General features: G+C 40.8%; 2 protein-coding genes across 6 annotated transcripts in view; one reads left to right on the forward strand and one right to left on the reverse strand.

The window, feature by feature from the left end:
* Nucleotides 1-902: 902 nt before the first annotated feature.
* On the forward strand, nucleotides 903-11,028 carry Wnt16 (Wnt family member 16). Its single transcript, XM_052172438.1, has 4 exons — nucleotides 903-1,036; nucleotides 1,202-1,449; nucleotides 3,275-3,561; nucleotides 10,314-11,028. Exons 1-4 carry the CDS (start codon nucleotides 942-944, stop codon nucleotides 10,776-10,778), a joined length of 1,095 nt encoding a protein of 364 aa, XP_052028398.1. The 5' UTR covers nucleotides 903-941; the 3' UTR covers nucleotides 10,779-11,028.
* Nucleotides 11,029-18,477: 7,449 nt separating this feature from the next.
* Fam3c (FAM3 metabolism regulating signaling molecule C) overlaps nucleotides 18,478-24,589 on the reverse strand; it is a 51,702-nt gene continuing 45,590 nt past the window's right edge. For all 5 annotated transcript variants that reach the window (XM_052173297.1, XM_052173298.1, XM_052173300.1 and 2 more), the window contains 2 exons: nucleotides 21,098-21,224; nucleotides 18,478-20,594 (listed from right to left, as the gene is read on the reverse strand). In XM_052173297.1, the coding sequence (XP_052029257.1) occupies nucleotides 20,505-20,594; nucleotides 21,098-21,224 (217 nt within the window). In that variant the 3' untranslated portion in view covers nucleotides 18,478-20,504. The remainder of the gene's footprint in view (nucleotides 20,595-21,097; nucleotides 21,225-24,589) is intronic.

Here is a 24,589-nt window from a genome sequence, read left to right on the forward strand (position 1 = left end):
CCATCTCCCCTGTCCCCCCCTTAGACTTGCCTGTGCTCCCAAAAGCTACAGAAATAAGACAAATGAGAAAAACCATCACAGAACCCAACTAAAATACGGGGAAATTTGATGCAGTGCTGAAAATAACTGTACATCTAAATGACAGGAAAAGAAAAAGAGCCCTTCTCACCTATCCTCTCCACTGCCAAGGGTGGAAAAGGTCTTTTTTTTTTTTTTTTTTTTTTTTTTTTTTTTTGTGGTATCAGTTCTGACCCTATCAAGAAAATTCACCAGCAAGAAATACAAGAAAGAAGAGCAGAGCGCCCCCCACCCTACGCCTTTACCCTTTTTACTCAGAGGGTAAATCTAGATGTGGCTAGATTTTCACTCAAGGATGCTAAGAAGTGCCCATCTCTCCCTTGCTCTTCCGCTTGACTCAGTCTTGCAGTGACCTCCTCTAAGGACACTGTGACAGGAGGAAAGGTCGTGACACTCCCAAGTCTGGTTAGACGGTCACGGAGGCTCAGCCCAGGAGCGCCCCCCGCAGAGCCCACTGTTAGCCAATGAAACACTGAAGTTTCCAGATGGTGAGGTATGGGATTGCTGCTGGGCCAATCAGACGCCAGGCGCGGTCGGGGGAGGAGATGCGAGGGGAAGCCTGGGGCGATGGAGACGCAGAGACATCAGCAGAAGTTTCTCACCTTGGAATGTGAGGGACGCTCCCGCATCTCCAGCCCGTCTTCACCTCTGAGCGAGAGGACCTGGGGCTACTTTCTCCACTTCATCTTGCCTAGGGGACTGTTGATAGTCTCTGTCCTTGCTGCCATTTTTAATGTTACCTTCCAGAGGAAAGAGAGCAAGGAACAACTGGGTGCTAGGAAACTGACCCCAGGCCCTGCGGGCCTCTGGAGAGAAGAGACAGCAGAGGAGTGGCTGGGGCTGGGGGCCTCCATGCGTGGGCCATGGACAGAGCGGCGCTCCTGGCCCTGCCCAGCTTGTGTGCGCTGTGGGCAGTCGTGCTGTCGCTGTTCCCCTGCGGAACCCAAGGCAACTGGATGTGAGTATGGGGATCTGCGGAGGCATGGGGGGGTTGATGGTCAAAGGTGGCTTTCAACTTGAGGCTGGGAGAGAAGGGGTGGAGACCCTAGAAACGCTGACCTAATACTTTTGGCATGGAGGAGGGCATGGGTGTGGCTTACCTCAGGGGCGCCCCGTCTTACAGGTGGTTGGGCATCGCCTCCTTCGGGGTACCGGAGAAGCTGGGCTGCGCCGGCTTGCCGCTGAACAGCCGCCAGAAGGAGCTGTGCAAGAGGAAACCGTACCTGCTGCCGAGCATCCGCGAGGGCGCCAGGCTGGGCATTCAGGAGTGCAGAAGCCAGTTCCGACACGAGAGGTGGAACTGTATGGTCGCCACTGCCACCTCCACCCAGCTCGCCACAGCCCCCCTCTTTGGCTATGAGCTGAGTAGCGGTGAGTCGCTGGGACCCTCGGGGATGGTGGGACGTTCGTCCAAGGCGACAGCTTTTCTGCCTGTACCTTCGATAGAGTGAATCCGGTGCTGGCGAGGTCTTCATATGGAACATTTGGTGCGAGGTGTGGGGGGGAACTGGGGCAACAAGGGCCAGACCCCGGTGTGCAGGTGCGGCCCTAGGGAGGGACGCCCGAGATCTACAGAGGACTCTTCGAAGGGCTGCAATTCTCCTTGTTTGCCGCGGCCCCTGCCAAAGTTGCAGAAAAACTGTGAGTTCCCATCCCGTCGACCCCTCGGACCCCATGGCGCCCCGCTCCGTGGGTGACCAGCTGGACAAACATGAGATCTACAGCCCGGAATGCTGCAGCCTCATCTGCTTTGATTTAAGCAGCTCTGTGGCGCCCGGAGCTGTGGACAAGTGGCAATTGAAGCACAGCCCGCACGTTTTATTGACTCCCGGGAACACCAGGTTTAGTGCACAATGGTGATTTTTTAAAGGGATTGTCACCTGAGCTCAACTTCTGCGTCCCCCAGTTTTCTGTTGCTTCCATCTCTCCTTGACAGGGCGCTCTTTCTGCAGTACCGGGAAAGTGCAGTGAAAAAAAAAAAAATCTTCTAACAGACGCGGTGACTTAGCGAGGATAATGGTGCTAGGATGCTTCCTGTGATGTTAGTAAAGTCAGAGTTTTAGGCCCGAGGCATTGAAAGATGCGCTGTCGATTTTAAAGTTCTTTTCCGTTCGTACTGCACTTTGACCCTTCCCCACACAGTTTCTGCACGCGCCTCTGCAGAGCTGTGAATCCCAGCTCGGAGTTTTGTCTGGCAAGTGATGCTGAAGGATCCCTGGCCTGGGGGTGGGGAGTGGGGGGGGTGGGGGCTAAGAACCTGGAGGAGAAAGAAAGAGTAAGAAAGAGAAAGGATGTGTCTTAAACAGTTGCTAAGAGGCAGAAGCATTCGTTGCCGAAAAGGTTTATTGGACAACGGGCGTGAGGCTGTTTCTATTCCAACCTAAACATCTGGAAAGAAAAAAAAAAGTTGCCTGCTGAGTCCTTCCTAGTCTGTTTTATGAATGTCTTAATGGAACTTTGATTTCAAAGATTTTTTTAACTCCAACTTTACTGATGGACTACAAAGTGCAACTGTTTCCAAATATGATATTTTCCCACCACAATGCATCTGTGCAAGTTTTCAATGATCTTGTTTTCGTTAGTTATATGACTATAAAGCCAGCTGTACTGCATTGCGTAAAATGTTAACAACTCAATACCAGTGATGGTTACTCATCATATTCTCCCGCTTTAAAACCTTACCTTTGATGTGAAAGAAAATGAATATGTATCTACCAGTTGTCTTGATTTTTGCTAATTTTAGTTTGCATAGTATCTATTTAAAGAAAAATTGTATTTTGGGAACACAGTACACTTTTAAAAAAGAAATGGAATCTGTTTCCTTTTGAATTGCCATTTACATTATCCATGCAAAGGATTTACCTTCAATGTGTACTAATCAGCTGCCTGTGAAACACTAAGGTAGGTACTAGTGAGGGTTACAATTTTTTATTAAAGCATGAATTGTAATGTATGAGGGGAATGGGTGACAATATGGCATGTGTCATCCCAGTGTGGAGTCCAGAACAATAATGCTCCCCCTTTTTTTAAAGTCTAGAATAGTAGATTTCCTTTCCAAATATTCATGCATTATAGCATTCACGGTAAACACTTGAAAAATTGATTGCTTCCTAAGACAGCAACTAAGAGGCTTAGGTTAGGACTGAATGTCAACAGAAAGCGACAGCTCTGTAATTCGTCAATGTTTCCTTCCTAGGCACCAAGGAGACAGCATTCATTTATGCCATCATGGCTGCAGGCCTGGTGCACTCTGTAACCAGGTCATGCAGTGCAGGAAACATGACCGAATGTTCCTGTGACACCACCTTGCAGAACGGTGGCTCCGCAACTGAAGGCTGGCACTGGGGAGGATGCTCTGATGATGTCCAGTATGGCATGTGGTTCAGCAGGAAGTTTCTGGATCTCCCCATCAGAAACACCACAGGAAAAGAAGGCAAAGTCCTGCTGGCTATGAATCTACACAACAATGAAGCGGGGCGGCAGGTATGTATGAGAAAATTGAATAAAACATAGTTGTCACTGAGTAAATAGGTCTGGGGTTAATGCTTCCGGGTGAACCCATGCCAATGATTTAAAAGTCAAACGCTGACAGTATAAGAAATAAATAGGCGTATGCCTCTTCCTTCGTGAGTGTGCATTGACTATGGTTTCGTTCAGACAAATACCACTGACCACGAGTGGAATTCTGCTGCAGAGTGTATTAGTGTTGGTGAGCTTTGTATATCGAAACTTTATTAAATAAAAGATATGCACGCTCCTCTTGTTTTATTGGTTGTGTGGTAGTTTGCATTCTGGCATTTCCAGAATGGGATTTAGATCTATCCTTTATTAGGCTGAATCATGTATTATTCCCTCATTTGAATTTTGATTATCGTTTTAAATCTACTGTTTAGTAGACAACGATTCTTAAATGTGTTAATATGTTGTCAGGTTTATATTTTCCTCAAATAAGTATTTTTAGGGAAACTACAACCACTATTTTTTTGTAAAGCAAAAGTTTTTATAGAAAATTGTTGATTGTATAAAATAGGTTCAACTAAAACTCATAAAAGTATAAATATAAAGTTATAGCTATATTAAAGGTAAAGAAAGACATCTTTAAAACTGCGATATTAAAGATAGGTTGAGAGGAGTTGAGCTTAAGAACCTAGCACCTTCTAGTGAACTCCTTTATAATTTCTGGTTTTAAAAACTGTTTTCTTAAAAAAAAAAAAAAGAAAGAAATATGTGTGTAGCTTACGTAGATTTTATATATCTACACAAAATACAATAAAGTTTGTATTCAACAACACTGTTGAAGTTTGGCAATTCACTATAACTTTCTCCAAAGCTTAACATTTTTATGAATACATATTTTTGTGTCATAATAAACTGTTTAAGACAGACATATTGGCATACATTGTATATTATTTTGAATTTCCAACTACCTGTCAAGGTCCTAGTGTAGTGACCACCATCTGCCACACCCTCCTGAAGGTTGAAGCACCTCTCAGGAATAGTTAAAGTATATGTTGCATTTGTTTTTTGTTTTGTTTTTTTTTTACATTTTTTGGCAAGTGAGTGAAGTTCCGGCCAGTTTCCTTTATTCAACTGCTTTTGTTGAAAACACAAAAAGCTAGAAGTAAAATACTACCACAACTCCTGAAGTTTACATTTGAGTTTCCATGTCATTTGAATGTGTAGTTTGAAATGGCAAAATAGAAAACTCAGTGACTAGGTTATGGGAGTCTCCCACAGTTTTATTTAGGAGCTTCGGAAATGTACTTTCTGTTGCCAACAGTCGTCCTTGTACAGCACTGCTGTTAGCTACCTGCCTTTTCCCCAGCTACCCTTGTTCTGCACAGCACCCCTTAAGGATTTTCCTTGTGAAAGAATGAGATGCTGACTGACTTTAAATAAAGGAATATTTATTCTTTCTAACATATTAATATGAAAGAAGTTAAATACAATTAACATATGTACCTTGAAGCTCTAGCATTATGCTCAAGGAAATCACCAGGGTGCATCAAATCACTATGTATAAAGGTTGAGAAAATAGTTACATAAGTATTTATTATTAGTTGTTATTTAACTGTTTGATAGTAATTTAAATATTTCACCAAAAAACGAAAAAAACCCTCAGAAGCTCATCTTGTGATTAACTCTTAAATAAAGCTGTGTCTGAGCTTATGAAAGACCTTAAAACATTTGTATTAAATAAAGTTAGTTCTATTAATAACATTCCATTTTATTTCTTATTATATGCTAGCAATTACAAATTAGGTAGTAATATGTGAATCTATCATTGTTAATATTTTTCTTAAACTGTTATTTATCTTCTAATTTTGTTCATCATCAATTTTAATAGATTGCCTGATTGGCTAGGAAAAACTCAGTTTCTCCGTATTACATAGATTTTTGCCGTTTTTCTGTACATCCAGAGGGGTGTGTTTTGTGCAAATTTCAGTTTCCTTTACTGAATTTTTTTCCCTCACATTGTTCTAGATGGAATCCTAAAACACTACAAAACATTTACCTGGTTATTTTGAGGGTAATAGATGGGTGTTTTTATTGGTCTTTTCTCCAGGGGTATTATAATTCAAACTATTTTTGTATTTTTCTTTCCACTGGTAGCATTAAAAAAAAAAGTCTAGATAAACAAAAAGCAGGTTTCTCTAACATAGACGAGAAACTGACTCAGTTTTTAATATTGGCCATTATGATTTTGATCTGCCAGGCATATTTGTCTGAGTAAAATTTAAGGTCTGCATTCAATTGAGTTGGGTTTTTTTCTAGTCTCAAAATCCCAAATTCAAACTGTAGGAAAGCGTTCAGAGAAATGTGGGTACTGGCGCTTAGTTGCACTGTGAGCAGGATAGATGATTTTCTAACCGCTGACCTTAAATACTCTGATTCCCAATTGGTTTCTGACACCATTCCTAAAGTTATGACTCCAAGAATAATGTTGCTGGGTGGTGATTGGCCGAGAGAATGATGTGATGTCTTCCAGGGGCAGAACTTCTGGGAATAATGTGACTTGGAATATTTATGGGTATTTCTTTTGGTGTGCTGAAAATATTTCCATTCTTACCATGTCTACCTCATAAACTTTCAAGTTTTCCTACCCCGTAATTTGTTTTATTATGAGTAACTCAACGAAGTGGGCAGGGCAGACCCCAAATTTTCATTGACCTGTTTCGAGAATATTTATAAGGACTGGAGCAACACAACTGTGTCTTGCTTTTCAGCAGGTTCAAATGTATTCGGGGATAGAAAACGATGGGGTGGGTCAGAGGAATAGGAACTCCACGCTCATCCATCCAACCCTAACTCTAACTCGCAGAGTTCTTAAATCAAACAGATCCTCTCACGGTTGACACAATGAATTGTTCATAACAAAATGTTCCACACCAGTTTCTGGCCAATCCTAGCAACGTCTGGATAAAGCAGTGTATAGAACAATATCTCCATCCACAGCATTACCTTTGACTTAAAACTGAGAGTCCACGAATCCTAAACTATCTCTCCTAAACCATCTCTTAGGTGGTGTCTGTTTTTGCACTGAGTTCCAGCGATACATCTTTCCTATTTCACTACATTAGTAACTTGCCAACCCAAAGCTTCCGTGAGGAATCCCCCCCCACCCCCTGCAGATTAAATGCCACCTTCCTAATTGCTCTCCCATTGCTTACACTACAGGCCACCAAAATGGGCACATCTGTTTGCAATAGTTAACAAAACCTTCCTTTGTTAACATTGTTATAAACCTTAACAACTCAACTAGAGGAGAGAAAGGAATTTTCCCATAACCACACACAATCCATTCGGTTGCTATTCTCTTTTCCAGTTACCAGAAAACATCGAAAACATCGGGCAACCACTGCAGCCCACACTAGCTGTTTAACATTAATTAAGAGCAGCAGCAGAAAAGATACAGGGCACACGTTTTTGGAGACTTTCGGCAAGATCTTTAAAGATACTTACTTTATATTTTCCACTTTCATTCCTCTGCTTTCCGAAGATTATCTTCCTGAGTTATAAAGACCTTATATCATATATCACCAATTTATGTAAGACAAGTGTTTTAACCACACTGTTTATTTTTCTATAAAATTGGAATCGCAACTAAGTACTTGTTCATTAACTACGTATTAAGTGAAAAGAATTTCTTGCTATAAAACCAGATCAAGTACGTGATGTATGAAAATCTGTTCCAAGAAACACTAATGTCGGCAAAGTTGAACCGTGTAGTGTGTAGCCAGAAACTCCTTGTTTCATAAAATTCTCCAAGCAGTAACTGTCCTGCTGCTCAATTTCAATTCTGAGTTCTATCTCTGGAGTGTTATGGGGACATTGTCATTCAAATTGAATGTGAAATTCATGGAATTCTTCTCCTCGAAGTTCATTTATATATGTAAATTCTTAGGGAAAAAATATGTGTCACATCTGTGATAAGAATACTATTTCTGGGCTGGAGAGATGGCTCAGCCTTTAAAGGCTAGGATTACAACCGAAAATATAAGAATGCTGTTTCTTCTACCATGACAGGGCCAATTTTGATCAAAAGTCATAGAACTAAAAGTTTAAAAAACATTATAGTGGAAGCTTAGGAACTCCCGGGATTTACAAAGAGTTGTTTTCTAGAGAAGGAAAATCCTTCAAAATCCCAATATAAGCTTAGTAGGTGACAAAATCAAATTTGCAAGTCTCTTTCCTTATTCTTGCAAACTAAGAAGCAGTTGGGCAGACTCACCCTGTCTGGGACAGAGTTATCTGAGCTGGAGGAGAGCCTTCAGCTTCTGGTCTTTGGGGGACATTGAACCCCCAGCAGTGACATTGCTTTCTGTTATTCTTCTCAGTCAGATTAGCCACAGCAGATGTTTTAAAAACTGTTTCGTGTGAGTGAACAGTCCAAAAGTCATTTGATGTGCCGTCCATGCTCTGTCTCTGGTGCTTTGCAAACCAACAACGCCCATATCTAAAGTAGTGAGTAAAAGGACGTTGGGCTCCAGTAGTGATCTGAAGGGAAGGTAGCTTTAAATCACCAAGTGATGACTGTCAGGAACGCTGATCTGGTTTAAACATCTACTTACTCTCAGGTCTGGGCTTCTCGGACAATTTATTTTATTACCTACACTGACTGAGCTCTTTTTTTTTTCCATATCCATTACCATTTAAAATACGAACAAAGGTCACATTAATTTTAAACATTTATCTGCATTTTAAACATTTATCTATAGATCTCTTAAAGAAGCAAGTATTTTGTAAATATCAAATGCCATGAATCAGATTATCTATGTACCATACTTTATGCAATAAGTTGTTCTTTTATCACCATAGGGTGTTTCTGCTCTGTGTATTAAGAAATAAATGCATTTATTAGTTTTGAAGCTTTAGGAATAAAAATTATTATATCATATGTTTAGAAAGGATAGGGCTTAAATACTATTCTATTGATTGTTTTAAATGCTACCGAGAAGTATTAAACATTGTACAAATCAATATCATATGTTCTCATTTAAGTCTACAGTACAATATTACTCGTTTGAAATATTCTTTGTGGTTAGACTGTTAGAATGTTAGAAAAATGCCCTTCTGAAGACATATCAATTGTAGTAGAGCCTTGGTCATTTTGTAGTTTTGATAAGAGCTGTAAGTAGAATTTAAACTGCTTTTGTGAAATTATATGATTAATTTTTAAGTCATGGAATTGGGTGGATTCATTTTTCACTTTGCCCAGCATGTTGACAGAATGTGAACTCTACAACTAGTCCTGAGGATTTATTAATCTGCTCTGCCATCATCTGGGGACTGCAGGAAACACTGTTGCTATGTAAGCGGTTAGAGCCCTAGAACTAGAACCCTCTTGATTGTTAGTTTAGGCTCATTGAAAAGTTCATCTTAATTCTTAAACCAACTTCATCAAAGACAGGAGCACTTAGACCTTAACGTGCCACAGACAACGGGCTGTTACAAATGTTTGTGGCTTCATTTACTGCCCTAGGCTGTATAAACTGAACTCCACACTTAGAAATGAATGTAAAATTATATTAGCATGGGCTTCTTTTCCTTTTCTTCAGACAAGGCTCCCACTCTGCAGCCTAGGCTAGCCTGGGGCTCACTCTGTTCCCCTCAAGTTCACAGTCTTTCTGCCTCATCCTCCCAAGAATTGCAATTCCAGGCAATTCTTCCCTTCTTGTTCCTCAGGTTAAGATAATGCTGTTTATCCATAAAGGATAGGAGCTATGTTTTCAATTAATTTTCCAGAAAAGTGGGAGAATTTGTCAGCAGCCGCCACAGTCTAGTTTCTTCTCTTTAACTCCAGGCAAGGTTGCTTGTGTGGTCTATGGCCAGGGCTTAGCATGCTCTCCTTCCCCCTTTACCCCCTTATGTAACTGACTTTATAGTGACCAAACCTACGAAGACTCAATAGAGTCAACAGGTGTCACAACAAGGTGCCAACTATGTCATGTTCGCAGCTCACCCCAGCCAATCAGATTTCAAGGGTCTGAGAAACCCGTTACTTGGAAAGTTCTCTTGATGTTTTCATGTGTGCAGTTTGCAAGCTGCCCTGTCAGTGCTTTGCGTGATGATCTCCCGAGGCTCCGGTTTAAAATGTAGCTTTCCATGCTGTACATCCAGCTTAGGACCAGCGTTGTCTACATTCCTTACAAGGGATGCTGGAGTTGATGGTCCATAACCATACTCCGAATAGCAAGACTTTAAATGGTATCGGAAACATGCAGGCAGCCGCGTACAATCATCCATTCTCACCCCTGAATGAGTGAGATTTCACACCGTCTGTGGTGAGTAGTAAAACTAGGTGGCCTGACACTAATATATTTTATGGTTTTTATAATAGTTATTTATTTATTTAGTATGGGTAGTTAATGCACATGCCATGGGGCATGTAACATGTGGGACTTGGGAAGACACCTTGCAGGAATTGGTTCTCTTTCTACCATGTGGTTTCCCAAGAATCCAACTCAGACCTACAAGCTAGGCCCTTTCCACCCCTCCCCTCCCCCACTGTTTTAAATGTAGTGTGGGAAGGTTTTCTGTGTAGAGTCAAAACATTTAGACAGAAATAAATGACAAAATATTTGAACTCTAAACAACCTTGAAGATGGTTTATGTTCAAACCATCATTTTTATGGAGGAAAGCGTAAGAAACTTGAGTGGCTAGTTTAACTGTTTCTGTTGTTGAATGAAACACTGCACCAATGACATTTGAACACAATCGTTGTTGGTTTTAGGCTGTCGCCAAGTTAATGTCTGTGGACTGCCGCTGCCACGGAGTTTCCGGCTCCTGTGCTGTGAAAACCTGCTGGAAGACTATGTCCTCTTTTGAAAAGATTGGGCATTTTTTAAAGGATAAATATGAAAACAGCATCCAGATCTCAGACAAAACCAAGAGGAAAATGCGCAGGAGAGAAAAAGATCAGAGGCAGACACCCATTCTCAAGGATGACTTGCTATATGTCCATAAGTCTCCCAACTACTGCGTGGAGAACAAGAAACTGGGTATTCCTGGGACACAGGGCCGAGAGTGCAATCGGACATCAGGAGGCGCGGATGGCTGTAACCTCCTCTGCTGTGGCCGAGGCTACAACACCCACGTAGTCAGGCACGTGGAGAGGTGTGAGTGTAAGTTCATCTGGTGCTGCTACGTCCGCTGCAGGAGGTGTGAGAGCATGACCGACGTCCACACTTGTAAGTAACCTCTCCATCCAGCCTAGCATGAGCCACCTCAGTAGCAACCAAGGCGTTGTCATCTGGAGGGCGCCCCCTACTGTGCACGGCGCTGCCTGTAAGAGTGTTTCCCAGACCCCTGGGCCAGTCTGCAGTGTCTTCTTTCTGGAAGACTTAAATCACAAGCTGATCTTGAGGACTGCTTGGGATTCTAAAGTTGAAAATCTTTAGATGGTTTGGTGAATATGCATTGACATATAGGGAACAGCAATCCGTTTCTGAAGCAGTATGGAGAAAGAAAAAAGGAGAGAAAAGAGGAGAGAAGAGAAGAGAAGAGAAGAGAAGAGAAGAGAAGAGAAGAGAAGAGAAGAGAAGAGAAAAGAAATGAGAAAAGAAAAGAAAAAAGAAAAGAAAAGAACTGGTCCAGGCTCAGGATAAGATCTTAGACTGGGGATGCAGTTACAGAAATCAGTCATGGTGTGGGTACACAGCGAGCATTTTTGAAGGCATCTCTTATCAGAGCTAGGAGCAGTACATGTGAATTGCATTTTTCCTTAGTATTTTTATAGAATTAATGATATTGTTTGTGCGTAGACAAAAGATGCTGAAAATTACCCAAGGGGCAGGTGGTTTCTTCACCCCTCCACACACTTCAAAAGCACAGCCATTGAAAAGAGTCCCCATTAAGAGATACAGTATCCTGTTTAAAGTCTTTTTAAAGATGTTAAGTAATAAATATAATCAAAATGTAAAAGGTAAAACATGATTTGGATTTTTAAGTGTCCTTAATCAAGAAGATTTATCTGGGGAGTGGAAGACATATAGTTTATATGACTTTTAAATCTTTGGATTTATCTTTTTTTCTTTTTATTGTTGACCAGTTTCTACTCTTAAACACTCAGTTGTTATATGCTGGAAGAATCCCTAAAAGGATTTGAGGAAAATAGAAATAGAGAAAGCACCCTTAATTATGTAAAGGCAGTATTTTGTATAGTGTTTTACTTCAAATGTTTTATATTTTGTAAATACAATATTTAACTTATGTAACAGATTAAGACTTAAAGACATTTATCGTTAAAGTCTGAAAGTACTAGAATAAGGCCACGTCAAAAAATAGAATAACTCTTATTTTTTTTCATACTAATTCCTTTTTAAAACATTGGGGAGAAAAATAATTAAGGCTGTTACCTGGATGTATATTTCTTGCCAAAATGACAGTTCTCTTTAAAAAGAAAAAAAATTTGAGACAGGTTTCCCTGCATAGCTGTGGCTGTCTTGAAAATGACGGTTTTCTGTGTATAGATTAAAGTGTGTTATAAAATACTAAAGATTGTGTTATTTCAGTAGCCAGAGTAATCAAATTCTCTTTTCAACCTTAGCTCTGCTTTCTTATACTAAATTTCACAGTAAAGGTCTTAGCTGGGAAAAAGACTCTAAGCTAGAATAACGTCGAATATGATACCCTGGATATTTATTATATTTTATGCAATGCTGCCATTTGAAGGCTGAGTGCTGCTTTCTTCTTTTTTTTCTTTTCCTTTTTCTTTTTTCTTTTCTTTCCACTATTGTGGGTGGGTGGGGGAGTTGTGGGTGGATCTAAGGTCAGAACCCAGGGGCTTTGGCTTGCTAGACAAATGCTCTACCACTGTGTTAAGCCCCGAACCCCTGTTTCTTTCTTTAATCCACACATATATGTTCATATTCGACAAAATATGAAGTGAAGTCTCACAGGACTGTTTGTAGATTATATTTTACTATAAAGGTTTATGCTTTTATACTTTGTTAAATATTTTAGAATTATATGGAAAATAGTTTTTCTAAATTCAGGATGGACACAAAAGGATATCCTTTTTCTTACTAATAAGATCAATATTGATCAAAGATTTTGATCTATTTCCTATTAATTTTTTAAACCAACATTAAGCAATAATTTGAAAAGCAAACCTCTGGAAGATTTCTCAATTCTGATGTTATAAATCGCGACTTAAATGTTCACTCATGATCTTTAGCGTCTAACAGTCACTATTTGCTAAGTGAGAAATGTGGCCACGGCAAATGAACAAATACAAAGCTAATTTGAAAGACTTGCTTTCCATTCCTCGTTATTCTCAGAGGGGAGTGATGTGGGGTTGGGGCACCCTCCTGCTCTTAAATAACTCTACCTACCTTGAACATAGTCACCCTTTCACTTTAAAAGAGGAAGACTGTAGTGAGCATTAACCACTAGTGAGAAAACTTCACATTATCCTATCAATTGACTGAGAACCAGTCAGCCTCTGGTTCCATAAGAGCTGCTAATTCTTCAGGCATTACATCGAAAATCCAAAGCCTCTTTGGCTGTGCTTTCTAGGATGCCAAGGAAGAATTTCTCACTCCTAAGCTGTATCTAGGGTCTTTTCCTTATCTTTGGCCCCACCTCTGCAGTCATCTTTGAGTTTTTCACCATCTATCTTTATGTTGCAAATAGCAATAAACTCAGACTAGACCAACATAGACATCAAGGAAAACATGCTGACTCAGAAATTTTTAACTGGATCTGAGGAAGCGTTATCAGTAGATGGCCACCAGCATTCTAAGGCTTGGCTCTCACCATGACTTTCATCTGGTTTCTGGCATGGTCTTGAATGCCAGGCTCTGTAGCTGTGTGCCTCAAATTCTTGCCCTACCCCCACCCTCCAGCAGCTCCACCTCTGCTTTTCTTGGCCACGTGACCACCATATTTGCAGAATTTGCCTTCTAAAGAAAACCAGAGCTCAGCATCTAGTTGTATACTTCGAAGACAGGGAAGTTTCCTTCCCAAAAAGTCTGGCAAAGATCTTCTGTGCTGATGTGAGCACTGACTGGTTTAAATGTGCTCATCTTTGAGACAATCAAATGACAACTGGGAGCTGGGGGTGATCAATAGGAATTCATATTTGTCTAACAGCAATCTGGGCCCTTGCTGGGTGGTTAGTTTTAAGTCCAACTAATTTAGATAGTTTGAGACAGGGGAGAAGGAGATTATGTGTAGAGGAAAACCAGGGTATTGGTTTACAAGGAAAAGGGTACTTAAACAGCCACAGCCAACAGAGAGCTTTACATATCCTAGTTCTAGTGATGTGTCTGTGGTATCTGGCATCACGTAAAACTCACTGCCAAAAAAAAAAAAAATCAAACCCAGATCTTGTGAATTATATATATATAAGAACAGTGCCAGTAATGTACTGTTTAAGATTTGGGGGTTTTTGTTTGTTTGTTTTCCTGATTTGGAACTAATAAGAGAGAATGGATCATCTTAAAGTGAAATTAAGGAAAATTAAGCCAGGTGTGGCAACACACGCCTTTAATGCTTGCACTCTGGAAGGTGGAGGCATGCAGATCCCTGAGTTCCAGGCCAGTCTGGTCTACAGAATGGGTTCAAAAAACATTTCTCTGGTAACAGCACACTACAGAACCTATTCATTCTTTTGAACATAAAGGACCACGACATTCCTACCCTCAATTTGGATGGTATCTGGTTTGTTCTATAGTATAAGGAACATACATTATACCATGAACAAAGACATTTCGGTATATATATTTACATGCCATGACTTTACATATCCTTGTGGCTTTACAATCATGTGATAGTCACAATACATATCTTGAAACTCACTTTTTCTGATGCATTGTTAGAAGTGATATGAACACATCTAGTGTTAAGATCAGTACTGAACACTTAACTATGACTCTTAAAATTCAACAAAGTTACTGTTGACTAAAGGAGAGATGTGGAGATGGCAACTGTGGAAGCAGAGGTGCGGGCCCTGCAGAAGGTGCTGGCAGTTCTTGTATCGCCTCCCGTGAGGCCTCGATGACTGGAAAACAAGTCACTCATTAGCTACTCCCTCAGTTGGAGCACTGTGATCTTCAAAGCTAATCTGAGAAAAAAGTTCAAACTCTTACCCCTAGAACCACAAATAGACACCGAGACAAACCTTTCTAAGAACTAAGTTGTACTGATCCTCGTTTTAATTTCAATTTCACTGTGCCACAAGTGTGATGCGTGAGCAGAGTTGTGTCACAGCATGAAAGGGGACGACATAGTGGTATACCACAGAGAGATGGGAGACTCATTTCCTTTGAAGGCAAGCATCACTTTAGCAAACGCCTTGATAGCATTTGCTGGCAAAATAAATTTCATTCATACATATGTGTGTACGAATATATATGTATAAATAAATATATGTGAATAATCTCCGTAACAATTCCATAAATTAGTTACCATTACTATAGTCCCATTTCCCAGATGAGGGAAGTAAGTATAGTAACTTGCTTCAAGTACCCAGCCACGCTCACACAGGATGGACCCGTTGCAACGTCTGTGCCCTCCCAGTCACAGTCCTCTCCCTGTGCATCTCCTGTGCATCAAAATCCTCAGTGCTAGGTTTACACCATGAGAACTTTGAGGGCTCTGCAAGCCTAAATTACAGATGTCTCATTGTTTGGTTATATAAACTCGGTTAAGGAGCTCAAAGTGATTGAAAATGGCCTCTATTTTACATCGCAACAGGGCTCACAGTTGATTACCCAAGAATCTCTCCATCTTCCAAGAAGAAATGATCTGAGTAAATAAAATAATTCAAGTCAGAATAAAATAAAAATATCCCTTTACCAACGTCCTTATAGCCAATTGCTGCACAAGGTATTCTTTTACCCAGATAGGTAACTTTTGTCATTTGTTATGGTTTATCTTCACACACAAGGAAAAACTACCAGAGGTGGGGGTTTGCACCAGGTTAAAGGCTTTCAAAAGAAACCCTTTTAAGTGTTACAAAGAGACGATAACAGTAAATGTGGATGACGTCCACACAAACTAAAGATTCTTATGTGTGTTTTTTTATTCGATATATTTTTATTTACATTTCAAATGATTTCCCCTTTTCTGCCCCCCCCCACTCCCCGAAAGTCACATAAGCCCCCTTCCCTCCCCATTTTCTCCCATTCACTCCTTCCCACTTCCCTGTTCTGGTTTTGCCCTATACTGCTACACTGAGTCTTTCCAGAACCAGGGGCCACTCCTCTGTTCTTCTTGTACCTCATTTGATGTGTGGATTATGTTTTGGGTATTCCAATTTTCTAGGCTAATATCCACTTATTAGTGAGTGCATACCATGATTGATCTTTTGAGACTGGGTTACCTCACTTAGTATGATGTTCTCCAGCTCCATCCATTTGTCTAAGAATTTCATGAATTCATTGTTTCTAATGGCTGAATAGTACTCCATCGTGTAGATATACCACATTTTTTGCATCCATTCTTTCATTGAGGGATGCCTGGGTTTTTTCCAGCTTCTGGCTATTCTAAATAGGGCTGCTTTAATGAGCAAAGTATGGGGAATCCTTCATCTGACTTGTAAGAACTAGAAGCAATTGCAGTGGGGTAAAGTCCGCCTATTCCTTTTAAAGGGCCAGTTCTAGCACAGGGATTGTCTGACTTCCACAGCTGCCAAGAAACATCTTAGTAACAGCCTAACAGCTGTGGTCATAATCTATATCTACCTAGTTCTGGGTCTCCGAAAATAAGCTAAAGTAAACCTGTGTCCCCAATGAGCCTTTTATTTTACTCCCATATTGCAATATGACTTAAACTCTCAGGCAGGCAAAGGGGACACAGAAATTAAATCAATGATCTCCTTCCCCTCCCCACCCCCGTACATGACCTCTACTCCTCCCTAGTCCTACATACTACAATCTTCATGTCGTAAACTCCTGAGATAGTAATATTTGCTCCTCTCAAGCTCTCCACTATAAGAATTGCAGACAGTAAGACAGCAAAATGAGAAAACTGAACTCCATGGAGTAGATACATGGTCTCTGACCTATCATCTATTTAAATAAGTAGAGGATAATTTCACAAAGATAAATTTCATTATTTTGAGAGATCCTTCCTTTTTGCCAACTTGAAGACTTTTTCCTCTCTTAAAATAACCTATTATTTCTCAAACTTAAACTTTATTGACAAAATGTAGAAACAATTTCTCACAATTCTAGTTGTGGCAATACCTGTGTCAGTGTATCCATATCCAATATGCTTTGGACTCTAGAACCACAGGAACCTACTCCAGAATGTTTCTATAAAGGGATTTTACAGTATTTTGCAAAATATACAAAGGACAGTTCTGTTAGCTTTCAGTCTTATTCTGGCCTGAGTTCCAGATCTCTGTAGGAGTCTAGGAACAAGCCCAGTCACTTATCCAGTAACTCACAGCTAACTGCTAACGAGCAGGAAACTTCTCGGGGCAGGGCACCCTCCATAGATCTTATTCCTCACAACTAAGAAAACTCACCAACTGAACCTCCTCCTCTGCATTCTTGGACTTCCCAACTTATAGGCACCAGCGACTACTGGCTTGTCCATGAACTGAACATGTTCAGATGACAATGTTTAATATGATTAAATCTTTCCAAAGCTCAGAACTGAACTCTCAAAAAATTCTTGCTCATTTCTGTCCTTGTCAAGGAATGCAGGTCTCTAACCAGGTACCCAATACACAGAACCAAACATGAGGACAGTAGTTTTGTAGCTGAAATTGAAAAATATTCATATTTCTGTATTAATGTCACCATGCATAAACACATAAACTGTAAAACTTGACCCTTAGGTGTAAGACTCACTTAAGTGAGGCATTGAGATTCACACTGAACTCTTAGTTTAAAACCTGAGTCTCAGGGGTATTAAGTCTCTCCTGCTTGGAATGACATCTCTACAGAAGGTAACATTTATTTCTGTTTAGCAGTAGACATGCAATGGGCCATCTTATTCCATTGGCAATGCAGAAAAGCAGGACTTAGCAGGAAAATCACTTGTCCCCAGGTTGAGTTTGTTCCTATCAGGTCATATCCAAACAGTTGGTACCAGTGTCCTAGGTAAGCAGGAATGCATTGAATGGTGGTTAACAGATCTTGGGAAATGTGCTTAGAACTAAAGGAAACGATAACAACAACAATAATAATAGTTTTGAAATTCCCACTCAAGATTCCTCCTTTGCAAAGGCAATCCAAGGCAAGTGGAGCCCTGTTTATCAGATTTTAAATGGTGACCACGTACGAGACATGAAATCTTGAATTCTGCATGTGACGAGGTTCTGCTACTCCAAGTAATGAATGAGACAGAATGCGAAAGTCGGGACGTTGGAGATCACGGGTGGCCTCAAGTGTTGCTGCATTTCACTAGTTAAGGAGATTGCTATCCAGTTCACTGACTGGCTCCTTTTGGCTTAGAATCGGCAAGTTACAAATGTAGCTGCCAGTTTTTCATTCCATCTAGCCCTTGATTTGATTGATGCCAAGAGTTTCAAGAATGAAGGAGCAGGAAGAGAAGAACTAAGTGATTTTGGAGGTAAGGGTTAACTGATCACTGGCTTGTGATAATCAAAAAAACCAAATTTATGGTAGAAAAGCCATTCTGGTAAGGACAGGAAAAACAACCTTAGAAATGCTTTAGAAATGAGGAAATCCATTTGTGGCTTCTACAGATACACATTTAAAGGTATTTAAAGAGGTGGAAGGAATCGGTTGGGTGGCCAATCTTTTTACCCGTTCAACAAGCATGTCCCCTTCTCATACTGGCTTGAAAAGATACCAAAATACATTTCCAATGTGAACTGCTTTGCTCACTGAGCACAGTCTATTTCTCTTTTAACTTAAAATGCACGGGGAAAGGAGGCTAACAAAACATAAGGTACAATGAATTTACCATTAGCCAAATGAAAATGAAGACTAGAAAGGTTCTCTTTATTTGTCATATTTCCCACAAATCCACCTCCGTCGCCTTCCTTTTGCTGTTTTAACAAAGCAGAAGTGCATCTGTAGACCTCGCACATCACTGCAGCTACTACACGTCAGTGTTAAAGAGTTTTGATTTTAATAAAGAAAACTCATTCTCAACATTTAATAAGCATTGTTCCACTTCTAAGGCTGATGTGAACATTAAAACAGTCGATTATTGCTTCCAGAGTTAAGCCGGTGTAACCAATACAAGACAGAATCCAGGCAAAAAAAACCCACTGTACCGCAGCAGTTACAGAACCAGTCTTATCCCTCCCACCAGTTTATACAAATGGAAAACCCATCTCTCAGAAGGATAGCCTGTTATCAAGCAACTTAACTTCTATACATGTTCAAATATATCCAGATGATAGGACATTACTATGTTGAATGGCAAAAACCTCATTTCTTACATGTTAAGATGTACAAAAAAAAAAAAAAAATTGGAAGGATTTCATGGGATGTTCTACAGGTGTAGTGCTTTGTCAAATACAAAAAAGGAAAAATAAAAAATTCACAATGTCAAACCAAGAGTACTTATATTCACTATTTAAAAAACAAAACAACCCTATAATATTTATTTTCCAATCCCCAGAACTGTTTAAAAAAAAAAAAAAAGCTAAAACATACATGCTGGATGTGAGTTAGTAGAGAAGCACCAGAACTCTAAAAAGTTTACAAAACTTTTCTGAACACAAAAGATGTATCTCCTTACAAACTACATTCAATTTGTGGAAAGAAACAGTACCACAAGGTCAGTAATAGTCAAGAAATATCTGACTTGCTTTTAGCTTTTAACAAAATAGCAAATACTGCTTTTAGATGTTTTATACAAACCACCTAAATTTTAGGTTCAATTTTTACGTGTTGCCTTATCCCACGAAGGGCAGCATGATGTCTCAATTGTTTATGTTGCACTTAAAGTGATTCTGTACATGAGGATTGTGTGTCACGTACAATAGGTATCTAGTGCCCTAAAAAATATTAATCAGGACTTTTCAAGTATTTTGCTACACATTTAGGCAACAGTTGCTGTCACAAAGGTAGAAATAAATAACAAAATTTCCTGGACTACAAATCAAAGCTATGATATTAAAATATTCCTATTCTAAAACCATGTGGTCAATGAAGGTAAGAAAGCAGATGAATGCCTATATTACTTAAATGTACTGACCCAGTTGTCTCGAAAGACTTGATTAGGCTGAGGAGGGGACTCAGCCCGGTCCCGCAGTTCTGTGGAATTCCATCCCTAGGCTCACTCTACGTAGCTTATACAAAATCACAGAAGTCACACTGCTAACACAGAACTGAGAAAATGAGCCCTGATTTAATGTTCATCTTCACTGATATTACAAAAACAACAACAAGAAGAAAAAAACTGTTGTGCTTTTCACAAATCTGACATAAATTTTCATGTGAAACATTTTATTTCTGGATTTCTTTGGAAGGAAAAAAAAAATAAAGACTGTGAAAAGATACAACAGGAGACAGACTATAAGGTGACAGTACACATACAATCAGCCGAAAATCTCTTTTCTGTAAAGGGTACTGTCATCACATGCCAGATATTTATTTATACAGAGACACGTATACAAACAACATCTCAATAAAAGTCACATTATTCCATGATGGGGTTTCAAAGCAACCAGGATAAATATGTCCTATACAACCTGCCTGGTTACCCATTGGATATGTTTTTAGAATTAATACATTATTGCCACTTTTGTCTACACATTGTACTTCTGGGGAAATGTGCTTACAGAGAGTTGAGTGACTGGCTCAAAGAGGACTATTTACAAAGGTAGCCATTTCTGTTAGCAATAAATAATCCTGGAATCGACAGAGACGGTCTTGCTCATGCACACGGTGGACGGCCACATGCTACTGAAATATGTACACAGAGCAGCTGCTTGACAGCTCTCCTGCAGAGTCAAAGTGCGTTCCTCCTCGCCTCCCGTTCCTTCCCGTCAGTCCTGCTTCTGGGGGATGCATCCTTCCATCTCTACCACCTCAGGCCATCCTTCATACTTGTTCGTGTCCTTATTGTTCTTTATGTGCTGAGGGAACACAGTGACAACACATGGCATTATAACAAGTGTTTGTGATCCGCTAACATAGAGTAACGCAACCTACCCGCTCTCGTTACAGTAACTAACACGTCAACAATGAGGCCACGTAACATTTAAGACTCAAGATGTTAAATGGATGAGCCTTGGGGGAGCGGGGGGGGGGGGGGGGGGGGGGGGGGGGGGGGGGCAGGGGGCTATATGGCAAAGGTCAAAACTGGAATCCTTAATAACTAGAGTTCTTTAAAAGGTCTGAGTATGATAACGCATTGGTGTATAAGAGGGAAATCATTTTTTAAGTAATTGTGAAGCTTTTTTTTTTAAAAAGTTATCATTATTTTAGTTACTTACTAAGAACTTATATTAAAAAACTACCTGGGCATAGTCAATATCAGCTTAGTCTAATTTTTCAAATAACTAGCACAAGAACACTATATGAGAAAGTGTCACTAGTTTATTCTCGTCCGTTAGCTAGGAACAGCCCCGACACTAACCTGCTCGAAGGGGCTCTTTGTCTTAATGCCCTTCCCTCCACAGAAGACCCAGTTATCTCGGAAACCAAGACTGGTGATGGACGAACTTCCCAGTTCAGCGATGAGCCGCCGCGCCTCATCCGTGAGTCTGCAAGAGACGGCGAAGAATAGACACGGAGTGCTGCACTTTCTAAACACTTACCAAGAGAGTCACTGAACAGGACGGTGAAAACATTTCAAATTACATCAAAGAATATTTTTTTTTTAAAAAAAAAATGGATACAGGAAAAAATTTCTGCAACAACATTCCTATTTGAGTTCTGTAGTGATGAAAAGCAAAGTCGGGAAGTTAATTAGAGAGCATCTGTTAAACATCTGCAGTGCCTAACACATGCTCCTCCCTTAGTTATTTCTAAGTACATTCACCAGAGAGAGAGAAAGAGAGAGAGAGAGAGAGAGAGAGAGAGAGAGAGAGAGAGCTCAAGGCCTTGCTAACAGACACCTACCCGAACTATATAAGCCACTAATGTCTTCACTGATTCTCCACCCAAACTCCACGCGAATGGAACAAAAGTGAACGCTGGCAGAGGCTGAAGGTTGCTTAGCACTATCTTTTATTTAAAACAAATCCTGAGGTCTATAAATTGTACTTTAGTTACTTAGTAAAAATGGCCATAGAATGACCGCTAAACATTTGCCCGGAAGGCAGTGTGACCCATGTTAGCCTCCAGAGAAACCCTCCACTGATAGATGCCGTTAGAAACATCCACACAGATCGATGACTCCCTCTCCTGTCTAACAGAGAGCAGGAAGGAAGCACATGAACATTATCTGCAGAGCTAGAAAAAGAAAACTAGGAGCCAGGTATCCTGGTTGTTTGACATGAAGGCCTATGGCATGCAAACAAACAAAATCACCACCACCACCACCAAATCCAACCTCTATAGATTATTTAGAGATCTGCCCTGCTAACACCAAGGCAAAGTGTTCCATCTGAAAACAGGACTATTGGAGAGGAAGGGGCTGACTCACACCTGGAGCAGACCTCAGTTCTCTGCCTTAGCGGAAAAAAACAAAAAAACAACCACCCCGCACTGTCTTAAACTAACTTAAAGTGAGGTACAAAATATGAAACACATGTGGATCATTCAGATTTCACAAATGATACAAAGAATCACAACCATGGGGCAGGGGAGGGGAGGGACCATTTTAAACATAGCTTGAGTAGGATTGGTACCCTGGAGCAAGTTCCCTAGAATCAGTGCAAAAATAAGCAGAAACCCCACAAAATATGCAGTCTGTCAGACCCACTTCTGAATGATGCAGTGTGAACAAATGAACCAAAGGAGTGTAATGTCTATGTTCAAAAAGAACGCGCGTGCAGCGTGCACGCGCATGCACACACACACACACACACACACACACACACACACACACACACACACCTATACACACACACCTTAAAAAAAAAAAAAAAGAGCCCGTGCCCTCTGAGCCTCTGGGAAGCCCTTCAGGTTAGCTATATGCTTTCTCGCTACTTTTTAAAGACTTCTTTGCCTCTGTCAACAACACAAACCGATGAGCTGCAATACTGGAAGAATAAAATATCTTGCAATGTGGATGGCAGGCCATAGGCTCTTAGCATGCCAACATGGCTGGCTCCTCAGAGAGGCACAGGGCTCCATTCGTATTTATTCCTCAGAAAAAGTACCTTGGTAAAATAATGAATGTTACATTCACAAACAACAGCAACACCTGCTCTCTAAAGAGTTGATTATCCAAATGCAAGTACGTTTGCCTATTCAAAAATAAAAATAAAAAAGTAAAATCTCTCCTATTGAAGAGTTTATATTAGTTTATATATATATATTGCACATACATACACACATATACATTGAAGAGACAGTCAATCATCTTTCTGCCCTTCGAATTTTACCTCTGAACATTATGATCCATGTGGATAATCCAAGTCAACTCAGCCGGAGAGCTAGCTAGAATCAACTTGTCTCCACTAACTCCTGCATGTTCCACAGGAGCATTACAATGTTCCTGTGCAAAAAACAATTAACATAAAAGCCCTGACCCCCTTGGAAAGCCTACCGGCAAGGCTGACACTGTTGTCGTCGGACACCTGATCTGAGGCGAGCACCCACCCTTTCCAGAACTGTGCCTGTGGTGCATGAATGTCATCATTCTTGAATACTTGTGTGAGTGTCCGCAACTTGGGGAAAGGTAACATAGAGGGTAGTCACGTGAGCAGCTTCTAGTCGAAATGCCGGGCACTGAATAATACACGTCTCAGCTGACAGCATTTATATGGGCTGTCTTCATTTATTGGCTGGATCATTTGAGCATGTAGTGCAGCCCTGCTGGGACAGTGATTCTTGCGGTGTGGTGAGATGGCAGAAAGGGTAGAGAACTTGCTCTGACAGCACAGGACCTCGGTTTAAATCCCCAGCACCCTCATGAAAGGGCATGCATGTCCCTGTAATCCCAGCACTGGAGTGGTGGGCAGACAGACTGATCCCAAGAGCTCATCAGGCAGCCAACCCAGCTCAACTAGTAAGCTCTCGGCTCAGTAGGAAATCCCGTCTCAAGGCAGTAAGTGTCAGAGCAATACAGAAAGACCCAAAATACTGCTCTAACCTTCCCATGAAGACAGGTGCTTCTGCGTATATACCACACAAACGCCGGTGCGGGCGCACACACACAGATTTTTAAAATTAAACATAAAAGGCCTAACCTGGCCTGATTCCCTCCAGCCGTCCCCCTGGATTCACGCCCATGCTGATAACTGCTGTCTCCCTTTTCCTGAAACAAATCATGATCCACGAGGATCAAACCCCAATACCCGTGTCTATGTCCAACTACAAAATCACTCCCCAATGACTTGTAATGCTTTCCGATCTTCCTATGTGGAGTCTGTGGGCTATTTCGGTGTTCCTTTTTTTGTTGTTGTTGTTCGATTCCATTTTAAGCAAAGGGTAATTTCATATTTCAGAAGTTTAGACCAATGCAAAACAGTCTGAGTAAAAACAATGTAATATATACGGGTGTCAAAATGTAAAGCCCGGAATAATAAACACAGCATCGAATTTGGAGATACAAGCCTTTTGTTCTGAATGAGGAACTGAGAGCGTGTTGTGTGTTCTCAGTACTTACTAAAGGCAGTGCTAGCTGAGTCCTTCTAAAGTGACGTTGAGAAAGATAAGGAGATGCTTGGTTGTTAAGTGTGAATGGGGTCCTCGGTTTAAGTCTCAGCACCTCCATGAAAAGCCGGTGAGGCCACATACGTCTGTATCCCTGGTGCTAGGGGGAGCCCAGCGGAGAAATGATGAGTTCCAGATGCACTACTGAGAGCCCCACTCTCAGGGAGCCGAGAGCAAGAAGAGGACACCTGATGTCCTCGGGAGCACACACACACACACCTATACAAGCTGTGTAATACACACACACACACACACACACACACACACTTAAAACTTTATTTTGGGGGTCGGCAGGATTTCTCAA

Source organism: Apodemus sylvaticus, chromosome 2, assembly GCF_947179515.1.
Source record: "Apodemus sylvaticus chromosome 2, mApoSyl1.1, whole genome shotgun sequence".
In the NCBI taxonomy this organism is placed as follows: Eukaryota; Metazoa; Chordata; class Mammalia; order Rodentia; family Muridae; genus Apodemus; species Apodemus sylvaticus.

Excerpts from the sequence above, each read along its gene's own strand:
- Wnt16 (XM_052172438.1), top strand. The coding sequence starts at position 942 with ATGGACAGAGCGGCGCTCCTGGCCCTGCCCAGCTTGTGTGCGCTGTGG. Across the intron at positions 1,450-3,274 it reads TGGCTATGAGCTGAGTAGCG|GCACCAAGGAGACAGCATTC; the intron begins GTGAGTCGCTGG and ends TTTCCTTCCTAG. Across the intron at positions 3,562-10,313 it reads ACAATGAAGCGGGGCGGCAG|GCTGTCGCCAAGTTAATGTC; the intron begins GTATGTATGAGA and ends TGTTGGTTTTAG.